General features: G+C 40.5%; 1 protein-coding gene across 3 annotated transcripts in view; it reads left to right on the forward strand.

Moving 5' to 3' along the window:
- Positions 1–8,475: 8,475 nt before the first annotated feature.
- The window catches only part of PLGRKT (plasminogen receptor with a C-terminal lysine), a 35,479-nt gene continuing 23,529 nt past the window's right edge, over positions 8,476–20,425 (forward strand). Inside the window, exons 1-4 of one of the 3 annotated variants that reach the window (XM_090274127.1) lie at positions 8,476–8,594; positions 9,896–9,952; positions 10,376–10,485; positions 11,657–11,743. In XM_090274127.1, coding sequence (XP_090130253.1) covers positions 11,663–11,743 — 81 coding nt within the window. In that variant the 5' untranslated portion in view covers positions 8,476–8,594; positions 9,896–9,952; positions 10,376–10,485; positions 11,657–11,662. Of the gene's footprint in view, positions 8,599–9,895; positions 9,953–10,375; positions 10,486–11,656; positions 11,744–20,425 lie in introns of all 3 variants that reach the window. The other 2 variants (XM_090274128.1, XM_090274126.1) reach the window with 2 other exon arrangements.

The following is a 20,425-nucleotide window of genomic DNA, read 5'->3' on the forward strand; positions in this document are numbered from 1 at the left end:
TGAAAAGTAGTGTACTCCACCCTTCTGGGTCCTTTTGATAAATGTCTTGGCACTCCTGATGCCAAGTGTGGAATTTGTCCAAGCACCTATGGGTGTTACAAGGCTGTTCTGTTTGACCCTCCTATAAGCAAGAGTAGAATTTCCCCAGGAGTCTATCTATGGGTGGTCTCTCTCTGCAGACATGGCCATTCTGATCACATGGGCAGGTATCTTAGCTGTGTCCCCCTGCCAGATGTGTCTGTTCTGACCACATGGGTAGATATCTTAAGTGTGTCCCCCTGCTAGATGTGCCTTTAAGCAGTTTTCCTCTTGAACCAAAGGGTCATGGCTTACTGAAAGCCATTTTAGTTGACATGAGTGACTTGACTTTGTTTTATATACTTTATTGAACCAATGTCATTTTATTGGTTCTACTCTCCACAGAAAGAACTGGCCAGGGAAAGAGCTCTTGCCTTCAAAAGACAGCTCTCATACTGTGGGTACTTTAAAACAAAAATGAAGCCTCTATAAATGTCCCCTGTCCTCAAGGAATTCACAAACCCATACATAAAAAATTATGACTCAAATAAGTGTGTGGGAACTTGGCAACATTCTATGGTAAATAATTTTAAGGAATCTCAATAAATGAATTGAAGGCCACTAAAAATAGTTTGTAGTTTGGAGATACCCTTTCAGAGGGTACTGGGAAATACTTTATTGATTTAATATCCTAGAACTAAATAACCTAAGTGAACGTTATAGAAATGAAACAGTCCACTTGGATAAGGACATGAGTTAGTTCAAATGTCTCTTGTGGAACTGCCTCCAGAAGTGGTTTTAAACCAAGAACATTATGAGTTCTAAGTGTAAAAGTCTTCAAAACTCCTTCTTTGAAAGGAACAACTGGTTTTTGTTTTCTGGTATTAATAAGTAATTATTCAAACACCAATTAGGCACATCCAGGTTAACAGGGTCTAGAACCTAATTAATCTGCCATTCCTGATTATAGACTCATCATAAAATAATGAGGTTTTTATCTTTTCCTAAAAGGATAATTCTGTTCTGAGAGAGAGAGAGAGATTCCATAAACTAATAAGCAGAAATTTTAGATACTAAAAAGTCCTATGAAAAGGAAAGTGATGACCCAATATGATAGAATGCCTGGAGATGAGGCTACTTTAGTTATGGTGGCCAGGGAAGGCTTCTCTAAGAGGTGTTATTTGAGAAATGAATTATGAAGACAACCATGCACAGATCTACAGGAAGAGCATTCCTGACAAAAGAGTCAACAGGTACAAAGACCAATTATAGTCACACAAAGTTGGAAAGAAGGTCACTGTGTATGGAGTGTACAGCGAAGGGTGCAGTGGTGGATCAGATCATATCATGAACAACCTTGAAGACCAAGGGAAGAAGGTTGGATTCTGATTGCAATGGGAAGCCACTGGATGAGTTAAAGCAGGGGAGTAACCTGATGGATGTTGTAAGCACATCACTCTAACTGTGGTCTAAAGAATAGAGTGCAAGCCCTGGCTGCTTGTAACTCAGTAGATTGAGCATCGGCCTGTGAGCCCAGTGTCACTGGTTCGATTCCCAGTCCGGGCACATGACTAGGTTGCACATCAGGTCCCCAGGTGGGGGCACGAGTGAGAGGCAACCACATAGTGATGTTTCTCTCCCTCTCTTTCTCCTTCCCCCTCTCTCTAAAAAAAATAAAATAAAATAAAATAAATAAAACAAACAAATACATAAATAAATTATTAAAAAAAAAAAAAAAGAATGGAGTGCAGAGGGACCAGCATGAAAGCTGGGAGACCTTTAGGAGCTGTTGCGGTAAACCACATTTTACTTTGGAAGCAAAACTAAGAGAACTTGTTGATGGATATTAGAAGTAAAAAAAAAAGGGGGGAATCAAGAATGTTACATAGGGTGGGGCAAAAATAGGTTTACCGTCGTTAGTATGCAAAATACAGTTTATTCTTGTATTATTACTTATTAATTATATTATTTTCCATACAAACAATTGTAAACCTATTTTTACCCCACCCTGTATGTTTTAACATGCTGTTCCACAGTTTCCTGCTTTCACAGTACTATGAGTTCTCGAAGGAAGTCTAAAAATGAAAAAAATTCTTGTTAAATTAACAACTGGAAACTGGTTTTAAGCAGTCAGAAGACTTATAATTTCTTAAGAATAAATTACAATCCTTTCTGGAAATGGAAAATTGGTGGAGGTGTGATGGGCACGGTCCAAGACCCTGGTCCTGCTCCTGGAAATTGCTATTAATCAGGCTGCAAAATGACTGGTCTAGGTCACTTTCTAGCAGAAGCTAAAGAAAATCCAGGGAGCACTGTGCCAGAGGTGAGAGGAAAGGTTCTCAGTTACGCTTACAGCATTCCCTTGACAGGGCACATGGAGGGAAAGCCTCAGACTGAGAAATCCTATCATCTAAGGCATCAGCATTAAGGAATGTGTGTGTGTGTGTGTGTGTGTGTGTGTGTGTGTGTGTGTGTGTGTGTGTGACAGTTTGGGAATGAACTGTTTTACTTCCTTACAGAATATGGCAGAGAGGAGAGTAAGTGAAAAGCATAAGTTTCTTTCATGCTGGCACATAAATAAACCAAGTAGAAATGTGTGAATTATAGACTAGAGTTATAGACATCATACAACCCCAAGTGAAGGATGCTGACCTGGAAATTCCAGTTGATTTTGTGCTAATCCGAGATGACAAAGCAAGAGAGAAGACGGTAGCAGCATTTTAAGAATGCGATAGCATAGTAACACTCTGGCTGCAAACACTGAGGTAGGCTTGGGAACTTAGAAGCACTATAGACATACTTCTACCCCTTGAAGTCCAGCTCTCTCAAGACAAGACCCCAAACCCAAACTGAATAACACAATAAGCAGTTCCCCCAAACCCTGTGAGGGCTGGTCTAGGTTTGGGTTGAAAAAGGTAGTTCTCCTTTGCTTCTGGTGTAGTAGGGTTGGCATCAAGCAAAATCATAGGGTATTCATCACCCTGTAACTCACATGAAATCCTCATTTGCTTCACTTTGGTAAAGGGGATAATTAATGTCTGCTGTAACCACAACAATGTAACCCAGTTCATGAATCCTTTTTCGTGTCTGCTTGAGGGCAAGGGGAAGACAGAGAGTTGGCATGGGGTGGAATAAATTCTAACATTGACACGCTGTTCCCAAGTTGGCTTGGAAGAAATTTGATGGACACTGCCATGCCAAGCTGTGCAGCACTTTCAGGGATGCTTGCCATGGAAGGAGGAGAAAAAAAATGAAGACTGATATTGCTTCTCGGCCGTTTAGCTAAGATGAAGTGTAGAATGAAGACTGAGATCTGGGTATGTTTTTTTTCTGGTGTCCCTGAGTGGCACAAATTGATGTTGTATCTTGTGAAGAGCTGCAAAAGAGAGGGAATATATAATAAGGTAGGTCATTTTATTCATCAGAGTTCAGGGGCTGTTTTCTTTTTAAAAAAAAAAAAAAAAGAAAGAAAGAAAAAGAAAAAAAGGCATTCAGGGTAGGAGACCAGGCTGAATATCTTAGGAGTGCAGGAAGCTGAGAGTCACAGGCTGAGAACAGTGTCATGTGAGCTGCATGGGCTGTAGGAGGAGGAAGTTTATAGCAAGTGCGACTAGTGGTATGGAGACTTCATGGCTGAGAAGGAGGAGAGATATAAGCAGCTACTGCGAGTGGAAAAAAAAATTGGAAAGAGAAATATCTGAAGAAGATTTAAGGAGTTTCTTGTTCAATGTGCTGTGCAGAACATCCGTAGAGACTCGTTAAGAAGGCTTAAGTATTATCCTCCAATGCTTCAGCAGTTTATTTTTTCTTAGAATATATTAGATACTTGGACTGAAACATGCGAAACCTCAATTTTATTCAGGTTACACTGTGAAACATAATGACCCCTGCTCAAAAGAACTTTTTTTTTGACTTTGCTGCCCTCTTAAGTTATTGTCATCTCTGATTATTCCATTTCAATGGCAAATCTCAATAAATTATAGTGTCACTTTTTTCACCTATCAAATTAACTAAACAAAATGCAATAATTATAATGAAGACAAAAATAGCAGTAATAGTAAGACATATAGTATTCCTTATGTGTCAGAACTTTGTATTATGACTTACACGTACCATCTCATTTAACTTTTTCAACAATCCTATGAGGAAGATACTATTGTTGCCTTTATTTTAGAGATGTGGATGCTGAGGCACAGGAAATTGCATAGCTGAGTTTCAAACCCAGATACTCTGGCTCCAATATCTATGCTTCTAATTACTGTTAAGTATGGGAAAATTAGTATCCTTATTCACACATGGTGGCATTGTAAATCTGTTCAACCTCAAAAATTTAAATATAGAGTTACCATATGACTCAGTAATTTCACTCCTTCATATTCTCTCCCAAGAGAATTGAAAACACATGTACAAAAACTTATACACAAATGTTCACAGCAACATTATTCATAACAGCAAAAAAGTGGGAACAATTCAAATGCCCATCAATTTTGAATGGTTAGAAAAAATGTGGTATACCCATACATTGGCATATTATTTAGCCAAAAGGAATGAAGTACTAAAAAATGCTACAACTTGGATAAACCCTGAAAATCTTTATGCTAAGTGAAAGAAGTCATACACTAAAGGCCATATATTGTAACACTCAATTTATATGCACTGTTAAGAACAGGCAAATCGATTGAGACAGAAAGCAGATTAGGATTTGCTCAGGGCTAGAGGAAGGGGGAGAATGGGGAGTGACTGCTAATGGTATGGGGTTTCTTTTTGGGGTGATAAAAATGTTATGGAATTAGATAGTGGTAATGGTTGTACAACCTTTCAAATATAGTAAAAGTTTCTAAATTGTACACTTAAAGTGGTGAATTTTATGGTCTGTGAGTGAATTACATCTCAATTTAAAATTTTCCAGGTAGGGAGAGAACAAGCTCTTGAGTTCACTGTTGCCATTGTATTACACCACCACTTGGCGTCACTGTCGAGGAATAGACAAAGTCCAGACAAGGCTTGTACAAAGCTCAGTTATGCTCTCTGCTGGTTCAGATCATGTCCAGGCTATAGGTGTGCCCCATGACTGAAGTGTAAAGTTAAAATTCATGTTCCCCATGGGAAACAGCATTCCAGAAAAGCTTAATATTGAAGAGCTTCTAGCCTCAGCCTCACACACTGTGCCAACAACTTGCCCTCCATCACAGACTGAGGTTGTTGGCTAACTCTGGGTCCCATGTTAATGGAGAAATTCACACTCGTTGCAAAAACATGTCTGTTAAAAAGAAATATGCCTAAGCATATCTTAAACTTTCAAAAATGTTGTTTATTAAGAAACTATCAATACTTTCTGGATATACAAGAAAATACTGAGTAATTTTCCTTTCCTGGGGTAAGAGATGTTTAATGAGTTGAGGGTTTTACATCAATTCTCTCTAAAATATTTATACTATTTAACCCAGTATTTACAATAAAAATACTGAAAAGCTATATATATAAAGATGGTCATCATGATGTTATTGACAATAGCACACAAAATGAGAATATCCAGCAACAGAAATTATATACATACTTCCTGAATATCTGAAACCTGTTAAAATGGCACACATGTAATGCATACCAGTTGAAGTTATATTTATTTGATTTGAAATAAATTATTTTAATCCTTGTACACCACATTCTATAAAATATGATATATACGAGGTCTGTCCAGAAGGTATCCAGCCACATAATATGAAAAATAGACATTTATTGAAGAAGATACAAGATACAAGAAACATTCTTCAAAGGACAATGATGCCTCAGTTCCCTTCAAAGTGGGCACCTTGGGACCTCACACAGTTCTCTCAATTGCCATCAACTGCCCCATCACGTTTTCCTGAATCTCATCAACAATCTGAAATCTCTTCCCTTTCAAAGATAATTTTAGTTTTGGGAAAAGACAAAAGTCACAGGGTACCAAGTCTGGGCTCTAGGGGGGCTGAGTCACCTGGGTGATTTGATGTTTCACCAAATAACTCTGCACAAGACATGATGCATGAGTGGGTGTGTTGTCGTGATGAAGCTGCCAACCACCAGTGGCCCATAGGTGTGGCCTTCTGAATCATCCAAATAGTTTCCATGGAGGAATGTTCAAGCTTAATGCAAAATCTGATGCAGATTTGCTGCTTTACTCACTCATATTGAATGCCATGGCCACGCAGTACACATGCTCACTCAACAGCATCCACTGCTCCCATTTAGTAGTACAGTGAAGTCGTCATTGTTCATGCATGCACATTCTGGTCCACTCTCCTTGGCTGCCAGGTTACATCAATGCAGTACAAACCACTTTGACATTTTTCTGGACAGACCTCGTATGCGTGTGTGTGTATTTGTGTGTACACACACCAAGATTTCTCTCAATTATCAGGTATATATGCTCATGGTCACTTTTTTCACTTATATTTTTAAATTGTAAACATATGCATACAAGAGTATTTATAATGTATGTGTACAGTTTAAAACGTAGCTATCGGGTTTCAATCAGGAATCAGAATTAAACTCAGTTGGTTTGACTAAAGAGATATTAATACAGACACTATTTAAAGGGGCATGGTGGGGTTAAGAGAACCATCTAATTGAGGCATGTCAAACACTAAATTAAGGTTAAGAACCACCAAGTTGAGAGTCTTGGTGCAATGGAAGGAAGTCCATATCATCTCTAGGCTAAAAAACAAGGGAAGAAAGCATTTCCAGAGCTCTGTGAGCTGGAGCCATAGAGGGACCCCTGGTTAAGAGCTGCAATTGTGGAGACACACAGCCACTGCCAAATCCTTAGCCAAAAACAGAAAGAATGGATAAAACATACCCCACCTCTCTTTCCTTCTGCCTCCAATCTCCTGTGGATGCTTCCATTGTTCAAACCCAAATGGAAACCAGCTGAGAAGAGCCCAGGTGATGTTTTCCAAAAAGGTCAGCTTCTGGGGTAAAGAATATGGCAGGGATGGGAGGAAAATAGATATGAGGGAAGGCAAACAAAAAACCCAGAGAAAGTACCTCCTTTGCCACCCTGGATTTATTCTTGCCCTTTGCTCAAATGAAGAGAAGCTCATCCCTTACACCTGAGAATCACAAAATCTTACCAACCATAAAATTTCTTTGAGATGATTTCAATTTGGGTATACTCTGACCCAGAATCTAAATTATAATATTTGCTAGACCAACACTCTTCACACAAAGTAACAGAGAAGGAGCTGGGACGATATAACCAGTTAACATTTTAAATGCAGAGCTACAGTAGTCCCTGCCTCTACAGCTTGTTGCTAGGCTAAAAATGATAATCAAAGCTTCCTACTTCATTCACTTACATTCCCCTTGCCCTATGCACTGCCTTGGTTGATCTGGATCTTTTTCCCCCTCAGGCAAGGACATGCTTCTTGATATTAGAGAGGAGGGAAGAGAGGGCAAGGAAAGGAAGCAGAGAGAGGGAGAGAAACATCTATGTAAGAGAGAACCATCCATCAGTTGCTTCTTGTATGCGCTCCCCTCTCCAAGGGAGGACTAAACCACTACTTAGGTAGTACCCTGATGGGGAATCGAACCCACAACCTTTTGATTTACTGGTTGTTGCTCCAACCAACTGATCCACACCAGCCAGGGTGATACATCAGCATTTTTTACCCAGTGTGGTGATGCAACACTTTAATTTCTGCATGGTTTGAAATTTAAGTGGTCCTGACTTTATCACGTTACTGTAGTTATCTAATGATCATTATTATTGCAAATGGGAGTATTGAGACTTGCCCAGTGAATCTCTGGTGTCATGCACAATTCCCCTTGCCTTCATTGTATAGCTGCAACCCAATTTCCCCTCAGAAACTGGGATCAGTCATCCCAATTTTTTCACCATGGGAATCCAAAATAATCAGGGGGCAATTTCAGCTTCCAATTGAATAGAACTATGGCAGGACCCGTTAGTGGTAGCATTTCTTTCCTTTGAACAAGGGCTTTAAAAAATGATAAACCCAGTGCTGTAAAAAACCTGTGCTGGATGTTTTCAATTAGTCCTGTGCAACTGCATCCACCTGTCTCTTTCGTTTTTTGGCTTCCTGTCCACCCTCAACATTAAACCTACTCTGCAAATAGAAAAGTTCTAAAAAAATGTTTATAACTGGGGATTATATGTTTAAGTGACAACCTCTCACCAGATATATTCTCATCTTGGAAACAGATCCGACAGTGGTGGTTGACACCATTTCTAGAGAGAAACATTAAGATAGCTCATTGAAACCTACAGAGGGACAAAGCTCACTGAAGCCTTTAAGTGAGACTCGTTCTGCTTCCTCTGCCTCCCTTCAAAATCTGACAGCTCGGTTTTGAATTTGCTTCTGTGCCCTGCTCCTTCTATAGAAGAACACAGTAGGCCTGTCAGGCGTGCGGGACCTTTAAGAAAGCTAAGGACTGCGCTGATTGGCTGAGGGTCGGAATCCACCTTCTTGGCAAGCCAGTCTGCCAGACGAGGCTGGTTTCTGCCACGGTTCAGGGCATCCGGAGCCTGAAGGCCTCTGCGGCGATCACTGTGTTCCCGTGCCTCCGCCGCTCGCTGCCCAGTGAGTAAGCGCCAGCCCCGAGGGACCGGGCCGGCCACAGGGTGGTGGAGAGCTCGGGGCCATGGGTCCTCGTCTTCCGGAGCTGAGCTCCCGGGCCGGGGCTTGCAGGGCTGCGCTGTGCACTCCCTGCGAGCGTCAGCCCTTGGCTCGCTTCCTGTCCCTAGGGCTAAGGGGTATCGCCAACCTCGTTCCGGAGTCAGTTCCAGTCGCAAGGACTCCCGGCCTTTCCCTTAAGACTGCAATCGAGTCGGGAAACTATAGAGCATTATCAAAGGAAATCAGCACACCATTTAGGAAATACCCAAGTTACAGTAATTAGGTCCTGGAAAGGCAGGGGAAATTCAATTAGGGAAATCCTCCCGGAAGTTGTGGGTTCTGGGCTGGAATTTGCAGGGGAAGTGAGCTAATCTGAATGGAACTCATCGACTTAATTGAAAATGAACCAGTCATAAATGTAGGTAGTTAATGAGTAATTCGATCAGGAAGTGAGTAAGTGGAAAAATCTGGATGACAGAGATCGTGGATTATGGGTTATCTTTTTTTTTATTTTACAAGTATCATCAAAGCCAGGTTCCCAGGGGTGCCTGGAAATTGCAGCCCCAACACTTCTCAGACAGAAATACCCCTTCCCATTGTAATCTGTAGCACAGCCCAGCCCGGTCTGTAACATTAAAGAGCCCTTTTTAAGGTCTCAAGAGTAATCAAAGGAAAAATAAAGGCAGAAGGAACTCATACCAGTATTCTCAGCCCTATGAGAAACACTGGTGTGTTAAGTTTTAAGTATCAAGAAATTTGTCACCAATGATAAAAGTGTTGGAATTTTTGAAAGACTTACCTTATACAATTTAGTGAGTTCAAAGTTATCCCTACTCCAAGATCACTCTTGCTTATTTCCTTTCCCCTCAGTTTTATTGAGAAATAATTGACACACATCACTATAAGTTTAAGGATACAGCATGATGGTTTTGACTTACATATATTCTGAAATGATTACCACAATAGGTTCAACTAACATCTATCATCTCATATAGATACAATAAAAATGAAGAAAAAAATTTTCCTCCTTGTAATGAGATTAGTATTTACTCCCTTAACAACTTTCCTATATATCATAGAGTGGTATGAACTATAGTCATCATTTTTCTAATACATATTTTGTGAGTGGGAGAGAGAAGATTAAGAGTATTCTGAACACCTGAAGGAACCTCCCAGATTTTGGAAAATGGCTTTGTTAGGTGGGAAAAGCTGAAAATACTGAACTGCAGGGTATACTTTACAAGGTGTTGTACACTCATTTTCAGGTGTGATCTCCCCTGAGGACCACGGTCTAGACCCAAGAAAGCAAGGCCCAGAAAAAGGTAAACATAAATCCTAATTTTCCAGTTTCTCTTCCCTAGATGACTAACATGAGGACTCCCCCTGCACTTCAGGGTAGGTCCCACCCTTAATAAACAGGAGCACTGTAAGACACAGCTCTGTGACATACTGCGTGTGTGTGTGTACAAATGGGATTAGAGGGCAATTGTTTCCTTTACAAATGTTTGCAGCATATGTGAAAAGTTAATTATCCACTCCTACATACAGAAGAAAAATAAGAAATGGCAAGTGACCTGAGCTACCCTTTCTCTTGTATTGCTCATTGCTTTCTGCAAAGCGTTATTAGGAGGACACACCATTGCTTCTGCCTTCAGGCAAGTTCTAGTCTGCTATTGGACACAAATGATGGGACAGTCACAGTTTGCAGAGGGGAGAGAACTTACACTTGACCTCCGCACTCTTAGCAGGTGGCCTCCAATTCTGGTCACAGGATGGAGTGAGTGGGGTACTGGCTGAGCAGGAGGGAAATCACATGACCTCCCAGTCCTGTTGAGGACTGTGCCTCTTCTCTCTGGTGAGTGATTGGCCTCCTGTTCCCAGCATTAAAGCTGACTCTGTATCAGAATAATTTCCAGAGTGCATCTTTGGAAGAATATAGGAAAGCCACTGAAGTCTGGCTTGCAGTTCCCACTCACCTACAGCCCTAATTAACAGGGATAACCCATTCCACCTGGCATGAAATGCTCTCCTTCTCTTCTCCCTAGTTGGCCGGAACCCAAGATTTCCTGATAGGGATATGGATATGGTAAACAGGAGTTTCGATGGCTTCCCACAGAATACATGAAATGTGGGTCAGAACCCAAGGTTCACAACCCTGCTGAACAGCTTCCAAAGAGAATCAGCAACATTATTGAGGAGGATAGAGTAGTTGTAACGTCCTTGAATTTGCATCCTGAAAGTAAAACAAACAACTGAAGGTCTTTTTTACCTACCCAATTGGGTTAAGAACAAAATATTGGAGTTCTGGCCTACCTAGAATTGAAAGCCCGTTAAGAACTGCTTAAGTAAGATAAATAAGATAGACAGAACCATATATTCATCCAAAAAATGTGTTTCCCAGGACATTTAATTAGCCTTATATTTCCCCCTTTGAGAACTTCAGTAGTAGCTTTATGAAAACAAAGGTAAAGTTAGTGGAAGATGGCTAAAGGATGTCAGCAGTAGGTGGATGGAAATATGGGATGTGTAGGAGAGGGGCAGGGGTAACAAGAAGGGTATTAATGTAGTGACCTTGAGATACTTAAAACTTGCTAAAACACAACACAAATGCAAGGAGCATAGAGAAATTTGTCCTTAAAGTTCACAATGCAGCTTCTGAATCACCCCTCCTCAGAAAAAAAGGTTCTATAATCCAACTGTACAGAAAGTAAAAGGATAGGAGGTATTCACCTTGTTTCTCACAAAAAAAAGTTTTTTCTGTTTGTGTGTTTTTAAGTATTCAGTTCTTCAAGATTTATAGCAGGAAACAGAATCGTGAAACATGGAGCCATATACTTATAGAGCACAAGATTTTGGAAGTCATCTAGTTCAATCAGCTGATGTTAGTAAATGATAGCCAAGGCAGGTCAAAGTTTTTTCTTTTTTTTTTTTTACGTTGTCATAAACTCCTGATAGCCCAAAGCAGACCATATGAGAATGCATGTAGAATATATTGTTTTAAGCTTCTTTGCTTTTTTATATTTTAGATCAAGATGGGGTTTATATTTTCAAAATCTATGAATGAAAACATGAAAATCCAACAGGAGTTCATGCTTATGAATGCTCGACTTCAGGTACATTTTAAAATAATTAACCTTTTATGTTGTTACAGTAGTTAAAGCTTCTAACACATGTGCTCTAGCAGTATGTTTTCTTTGACCCCAAAAGGTAACATACTCTTGGGGCTCCATCCTCAAAACCAAGATGAAATGAATTATTAGCTATCAGGTGAAAGAGCTTTTAAAAATCTCCAATCCAGATACTTGTGTAAAAATTTTCATAATATAGGGAGAGAAAACTGCTTAGCTCATAGGGCAGGCAGAATGATACCCCCCTGCCCCCAAAGATATCTAACCTGATCCCCTGTGAATATTTTTCCTTACATGGCAAAAGAGATTTTTGCAATGCAATATAAGGAGTTTGAGATGGATTGTCTGGATGGGCCCAATGTAATCACAAGGGTCTTTATAAGGGGAAGAGGGAGGCAAGAGGGCCAAAGAAAGGAAGAGAGGCAGAGATTTGAAGATGCTATGCTGCTGGCTTTGAAGATGGAGTAAAGGACCATGAGCCAAGGAACAGAGACAGCCTCTAGAACACGGAAAAGGCAAGGTTATGGATTCTCCCCTAGATCCCCCAGAGGGAATGCAGTCCCACGAGTCCATTTTGAACTTCTGACCTCCAGAGCTGTAAGATGATAAATCTGTGTTGTTTTAAGCCACTAAATTTGATAATCTGTTATACAGCAACAGGAAACTAATACAGAGTATGGAAACTTGACACTGGATTTATACATAGGATAGATAGAAAAGATCAAAGCAAAGTAGAAGATTGTCTAATTGCCCATTATAGGTTGTCAAAAAGTACTTTAAAATGTTTTATGTCAAAATGAAGTGCTAAAAGTTTGACTGGAATTACCATCCTAAGATTTCAAATAAAAATCTCTAGCCCTGTGTGGTTCATTATGGCTCTGACAGTAGAAGGTCCCACTGTGAGGCAGTATAGTGTAGTGGTTAAAAGTGAGGCTAAAGCTACATTTATTGGGTTTGAACCCCATCTCTACCCGTGACTAACTGTATGACTTGTGCCTCAGTAATCTACTCTGTAAGCTGGAGGTGATAGCATCCCCTTCATTAGGGTTGTTTTGAGAAGTAAAGATGGTCATGTATAGAAAGCATATAGAACAATGCCTCATGTCTTTAGAACAATGTCAGTCTGTGTGTTAGTTGTTGCTGGTGTTATTATTGCTATTAACAAGTGATACGAGTGTCTTGTGCAGGGTAATGATGTCTTTGGAAGAGATGGAACAATTGAAAAAATGGGCAACTGAATTAATGTAACAGAGCAAAGTGACCTAGGGAAGACCAAATGTTAGGCATACAAACCAGCCAAGAATGTCAGCGAGTCCTTGTCCAAGACCTTTGGTAACTATAGGGCTTTTACTCTTACATCAGTCTCCATGAAGTCATGGTCTGTGAAGGATCTGGGTTTTTATCCTACTTGCAAGCTAACAAATCAGCCTGTCACTATTTCAGGGATGCTGGCAGAATACAGGAAACACCTAAGTCAGAGACAGAGAACGTTATTACTCATAACACAACAAGCAGAAGGAGCATGAGGCTGGTGTCAATTCCCTATTCCCCTCAAGTCTCACAGAGGTGGCAAAGATGGGTTTAAATGGATGCTGTGCATTCAGTGAGTTTGTGACACATTTGAGTGAGTGCTGAGTTGGTGGAGTTGGGGCTGCGGGGTTACCTTATTTCTTAAGGTTGTTCACAACAAACACAGCCCAGAAAAATGACCTGAACAAAGAGCAGTCTGGGCCTTGCACTCTTGGCCTCCCCAGCAAGAACGTGCTGGAACATTAAGGGCCTGTGGTGGATTGCCCCTCTAGACAACCTGCCCCTTAGCCAGACTGACCAGAGCTTTGAGAGGAACCTTGACTTCTGTCCACTGATCCCAGTGACCGCCATAGTTAAGGCCAAGGTCAAACTGGAAGAAGCACTATCGACAGCATCAGTTTTCACCTTAGCTGAATCAAAGGTGAAACAGGCCTAGGCATTAAGGAAAATCTCTGTGAATCCAAGGGCCCCATCGAGCCAGTAGCTTTGCTTCAGGTGGCACAATGGGGAAAAGTTTTTCCCAAAGGGGTAGCTACTACTTTATGTCAAATTGAGATGACAGTAAGGCCAGGCCAGCCATGCCTTCAAACACATTTTAAATTGCCAGCAAATGGGCCCTTTTCTTGTAGTTGTCCTGTCCTAGTTAACCCACCCCAAAATGGAGATGTCAGGCCTCAGTCACAAGACCTCCGTGGGTCAGATGTTCATTTTTAATAAGAGCCCTGTAGTAGGCCAACAGCAGCCGCACATTACTGGAAGGGGTATATTACAGGTTGAATTGTGACCTTCCCCTCAAATTCTTATGTTAAAACCCTAACCCCCACTGTCTCAGAAGGTGACCTTATTTAGAGATAGAGTCTTCACAGAAGTAATCATGTTAAAATGAGGTCATTAGGGTGAGCCCTATCCAGTATGACTGACAGACTTATAAAAAGGGAGGATTTGAACACAGAGAGAGGCATATAGGATGATGCCATGTGGATATGAAGTTGGCCATTTACAAACCAAGGAGAGACCTAAATAGATCCTACCCTCACAGCCCACATAAGGAACCAGCCCCGCTGACACTTTAATTTCGACTTCCAAGCTCCAGAACTGAGACAATAAATTTCTGTTGCTTAAGCTACTCAGTTTGTTACGGCAGCCCTAGAAACTAATACAGGATGTACTTGGTGCCTGTGTCCAGCTGGTGACACTGCAGTACTGGGCCTCTCTGGAGATAAGCGGTGATTTCTGTCTTTCTCTCTGGGATTCTATATTGTTTCTATTAGACCAACTGGAAGAGGTCAAGGAATCACTGAATGGAAGAGTGTCCTCTCATCACTAGGAATATTTACAATATAAGCAAGTAACATATCAATTTCATTATACATTTACATAATAGGGGAACAACTGCAGGATTCTGAAGCAGCTCAAAAGTCACTTTTAATTTCTCTTCCTCACGGAAAACTTTGTTCAAAGCCTATCAGTTGGATTCTAGTGCTTTTTTCCCTCTGGGAGCACACACCATAGAGTTTAACATACATAATTGAGGGGTTATCTTAGTGGTTTCAGGAAACTATGCTGTCTTCTAGCAGGCTGGGGAAACGGGAGTGCAAAGCAGCTAGGAAACTTTTTGCCCTTTGTCTCTTGATCCCAGCATTGATGCAACTTCCTCCCATGTGTACCCCAGCCTTTGAGAGCACTGGGGTTCAGCGACATTATTCTTTTAGCCTCTACTAGTGCCATTGCTCTGCCCTGTTTGTCATGAAAAACATCCAAAACTGTAGAGAATTTTTATGAGTTTATTTGAGCCAAAATGAGGACAATTGCCAACAAGCAAAATCTCAATGGACTGAGAAAATGCTATGGAGAATGGCAGTTTTGCAGTTTATTTTCTACATTAGAATAAAAGGAGGAGGCATAAGGAGGGTTACATGAAATCCACTGGTGATTGATTAGGGAGGCAGGAGAAAACAAAATGGGGAAATCTGGGGGACTGGATAAAAAGCAAAATGCAAAGACACATACTTCTTTTACAGTAGTGGGTATAGGATAGTTAATAATTAACATTCACAGCACATAGAGATGGGATGTGGGGGACCAGGTGACAATGAGGGGTTCAGTGGTCTCCTACTCTGGTGCATCAGATGTGTCCTGAGTGGTCTCGAAAACGTGATTACTCTGAAATTTCAAAGGTATGTTATCTTAAATGCAAAAAGAAAATAGGTTCAAGTAAGGCAAAGACTGACCTTTGTCAAGGAAGATGCTGGCTAAGTACGTGACTACCACCATGGCCCGCTTTTAGTTAGGAATTTTTATGTTCAGACTGTCCTATGTGGTTATTTTCCATTTCTGGGTCGGTAAGACCTGCCATGCAGGCCTCACCTGAGTTTGTCAGGTCAAGTCAGTGGCCCTTTTCATTCAAACCTAAATCCTCAGCAATCTGGGCCAACCTGGTGCTTAGCTCACCCTCTATCTGCATGGGAATACACTTGGGTGCCTATGTCCAATAGAGCCATAAACATTTGAGTCCCCCCTATCCCATCCCTGAAGTCCCCCAGAACACTCAGCTTTCTCCCCTAAGGCAGCTGAAGTTGGGAGAGAGACAGCCGGGCGTCAGTAAGCTAGCCTTTGAATTTACTCTGTTTCTACGGGCCTCCCACCACTGGGCTCAGCAAACAAATTTCTCATGTTTTTAGTCTACCCCAAGTTCTGTAACCTCAATGCTGACACCATTATTTCAGCTTTGGGGACCCCTTTACCCACCAGCCACAGCCACTGTGCATACCTTTGGGCTGAGGTGTGGAGCTTCATGCTCCATCGTCATGGTAACATTCTTCTCTCACAGCCAGAGGAGAATGTGCCACAACCAAAGTACCATCTGGGTGACCTGTTTTGACCCTGCTTTTTGTTGCTCAGCCTCACTTAACACATAGGAGAGTGAGAGACCTTTACTCTCCCCTCCCACCCTCACCACCACCTAGGGGAGAGCATTTTCTACCAGGTCACAGGGAGTCTTCTTATATCCAATAACCCCCCAGTGAGGACTCCTGTCCTTTCCCTTTCAGAATGCCCTGTTTCTATCAGCACCTCAGCTTTGTCACCACAACAGGCAGGCGCTGTGACAGGTCTGGGATTTCACTCTACTGGCAAGTTAACAAGTTAGCCTATGACTCTTTCTGGGATGCAGGAGAAAACTCTGTTACAGTCGGTGGCGGCAGCAGCACGAGCAGACTCACGATGTTTTCTATGTGCCCTAAGTCCCACGGGGGGTGGGGGGGGGGCATGCAGGTAGGTCTAGTCGGACACTGACGTGGATGCAGCAGGTTTGTCACTTAACTGAGGAACAGTGAGCTATGCAATCTACTACTTTTACAGTGAGTGGTCAGCAAGGCTGCTCTTTGGTAAGAGAGATTACTTCATCCCTCAAGATTGCTCACTGCAAACACAACCCTGAGAAATGACTCAGGTGAAGAACAGTCAGGGCCTACATCTTTGGCCTGTCCAGTAAGAAAGTACAGGAATGCTCAGGGCCCATGCCGACTGATTCTCTCAGCATGTGTATTGGTTAAGATGAATCCTCTGATTTCAAGGAAGGAGACAAAGAGAATACAGATCAACATGGATGAAGCAACTTTCCAACCCTAACGCTGCTTGAGTTCTGATCTAACTGGGAAAGCCTAGAGAGAAAAATACTCATCTGCAGCCATTATGGAAGATCACGTTGGTCCTTGCATTTAAAGGAATTAAACTTCTCAAATCATTCCTAGGGTCCAAGCTATTCTTTTTGAAAATGAAATACAATGAAATATTTGATACATATAAGAAACTACAGTTATAAGTTGTGAAGCATAATAAAATGAACACTGATGAACCCATCACCAAATTGAAGAATTATATCCTCACAATTCCTTTGATTCTATCTATGGGTTCCTCCCAGCATACTGAATGAACCCAAATAGCTAAAGCTAGGCTGGAGTTGGCCTCATGTCCCAAAGCCCTGAGGACTGAGTAGGACTCTGCAAACGGAAGAAATGAGCCACTGGTGTGGAAGACAACACGTCTTTTAAGTTCTTCAAAGGGGAGAGTTTTAAAAATGCCAACTAAACACCATGCCTATGAATATCTTTAGCCTACCATGATCTTGGGTTCTTTTCCTCAATAAGTAGCACCTGAATAAAAAGGGAAAATAGAAGAAATGAAGCAAGAAAGTAAAGTGTTTGCTTTATAGAGAGTCTTGCAGTGACAGGGAACCCAAAAAGTAGAATAGGCAGTGAAAAGGAGAGGAAAGCAGGATAAGCAAGTGGGAGTTGGTTCAAGAACTAGAAGTGTCAGGGGACTTACCAGGAAGTGCCTTGAATAAAAGAGGTAAAATGATCAACACAAGTTTGCTGATGGTGGGGGCTACAAGGAAGACTACAATGGCCTAACTCTTGTAGTTGTATTCACAGTCATCTTCCCCATCCCCTACCTGCTGATAGCCTCCCCCTATCCCTCACCTGTAATCATTCTCCTGAGGTTCTTTTTTTTGGTAAACTACATATAAGGTAAAATTCACCATTTTAAAGTGTACTGTTCAGTGACATATATTACATTTACACTGTTTTGCAACCATCACCACTATTAAATCCCATAACATTTTCATCACTCCAAGAGGAAACTCCATACCCATTAAGCAGCCACCTCCCATCCTCCCTCTTCCCCTAGGAACTAGAAATAACTAATGTGTTTTCTGTTTCTACAGATTTGCCTGTTCTGGACATTCCATACACGTGGATTCGTATAACATAAGGTCTTTTGTGTCCGACTTGCTTTTACATAGCATGATCTAAGATGCACCTGTATTGTAGCATGTATCAGTATTTCATTCCTATTTATGGCTAAATAACATTACATTGTATGGATATACCACATTTTATTTACAGCATTCATTGGTTTATATAAATTTAAGGTTCTTTTCACCTTTTGGCCTATTCAGAATAGTGCTGCTATGGAAATTCTTGTACTGATTTTTGTTTGAACACTTGCTTTTTAGTTCTTTTGAGTATATACCAAGAGTAGCACTGCATGATCGTATAATAACTTTATGTTGAACTAATTGCAGAACCACCAAAACGTTCAAAATTGTACCAGCCTGCTGGTATCTTTCCCCACCAAAGTAGGAACAGATGGAAATAAGTTACTTTAACTGTATCATGAAAGATTGGGTCTAAATGGAAAGAATATAATGAGTCACTTGATTTTTAAAGAGGCTGCTAAAAGTGTTCAGCAAGTCTCTTTAAAGGTGGGGCAAGGCATTAACATGTCTGGAATCACTTTGAGGAGTTAGTGAAAAAACTCTTTAAGACTTAATTTTCTGTATACTTTGTATGTTCAGGCATGGTAGAAAATGAAGGTAAAATAATTAATAAAGGTTGTTGGTACCACAGGCTCTTACTTCTACAAAGGTAAACAAACAAAAAAGAAAGGTCAAGCCACTTTTGCTCCCAGCATTTCCATACCACCAATGGGTCCAGGACCCTCTCTACACTCAGTTCGCCAAGGGAGACACACTTGTGTTAGGTTTGTTCACAAACTTCAATGAGATCAATAAATCCAGTTATAGACTGGCAGAACGATTTTCTTTTCCTCCCTCAACTATAATTCTGTTTTCATAAATCTGATCAGAATGAATTTTAATTCATATTTAGTTCATCATTGCCTGAGCAAGAGGGGTCACTTATATTTCAACTCAGTAGAGCATTTACTGAATGCCTAGTATATACAAAGTTTGGGGCACAAAACTATTAATCAAGAGATTATACTAGAGCTTTAACAATTATTTGTTTTCTCTAGAAATCTTCATAATATGTACACATGCACATATACCCCAAATTTTTCCTAAAAGGATTTCAGGTAGGCTACTGTTAAAATCTTTAGATTCCTCACATGTGTCTTATTTCTATTTCGTTTTCTTCCCTAAGATAATTAAGAATGCAGAGCAGCAGGGAGAGAAAGAGTAGCCTCTATAAACATCTGTAATATTTAACACAAGGGGGAAATCCCAAGTGTCTTTATTCTTGAATAAATCTACTAAATTCAGAATAATAATGAATCTACATTTTCAGAAATGTTTTAGTTGAAATAACTTTAGATTTGCAGAAAATTGCTTATATCCTTGTCTAACTGATGCAAACAACTTATAGTGATAAAAACCAGAAACTTAGCATCAGTATAATACTATTAACTAAATTACTGGGCTTTCTGAAGCTTCACTAGTTGTTCTCATACTGTCCCTTTATGTTCCAGGATCCAATCCAAGATCTTATATTGCACTTAATTGTTGTGTCTTCTTAGTCTCCTCTAGTCTGTGATGTTCCCCATTCTTCCCTTGGCTTTCATGATAAGTACTTCTGATAAGTACTGGTCACCTACTTAGAAGTTCTCTCATTTTGAATTTCTCCAATGTTTTCTCATGATTAGATTGAGATTGTGGTTTCTGGTTATTTTTTTTTGTGTGTGACATATTATTCTTAAACCACAGAATGCTACTGTGTCTTTGTCATTGCATCATATCAAAGGACACCTGATGTTATGTCGTATTTCTGATGATGTTAATCTTGATCTCTTGATAAAGGTGGTGTTCACCTGATTTCTCCACTGTAAAGTTACTATTTTTTTTTCTTTTCTGAGAAATACCTTTTATCTTTTCTAACTGGTAAATATCTTTGGGTAGATACTTTGAGACTGTTAATATCTTGCTTCTCCTCAATGTTTTGCCCACTCATTTTAGCATCCACTGGTGAGGCCTTACATGCAACAGTTATTACTATAAAGCATGCCTCACTGTGATTTTTTAAATCTCCGTTTCATTTATATTTGTTCATTGGAGAAGCTGCATCTTCTCCATATACTTATTAAGTTATTTAGACAAATATGGTCTCATGGGCATTTTATTCTGTGCATTATAATCTAGTACCATCATCATTTATTTCATGACTTAAATTGTTGTTTTGGCTATTAGGAACTCCTTCCAGCTGGCTCCTAATGTCCTTTTGACACATCCCATCTTTTACTGAATACTTGCTTATTTTCTTCTTTCCTAAGATATTCACATATATTTGCCCTGCCTGGAAGTAACCACTTATTCAATGAGTCCTGGTTCTTCTTGTTGGA

The sequence above is a fragment of the Furipterus horrens genome, unplaced genomic scaffold, assembly GCF_987537825.1.
Source record: "Furipterus horrens unplaced genomic scaffold, mFurHor1.1.pri manual_scaffold_4, whole genome shotgun sequence".
Classification (NCBI taxonomy): domain Eukaryota; kingdom Metazoa; phylum Chordata; class Mammalia; order Chiroptera; family Furipteridae; genus Furipterus; species Furipterus horrens.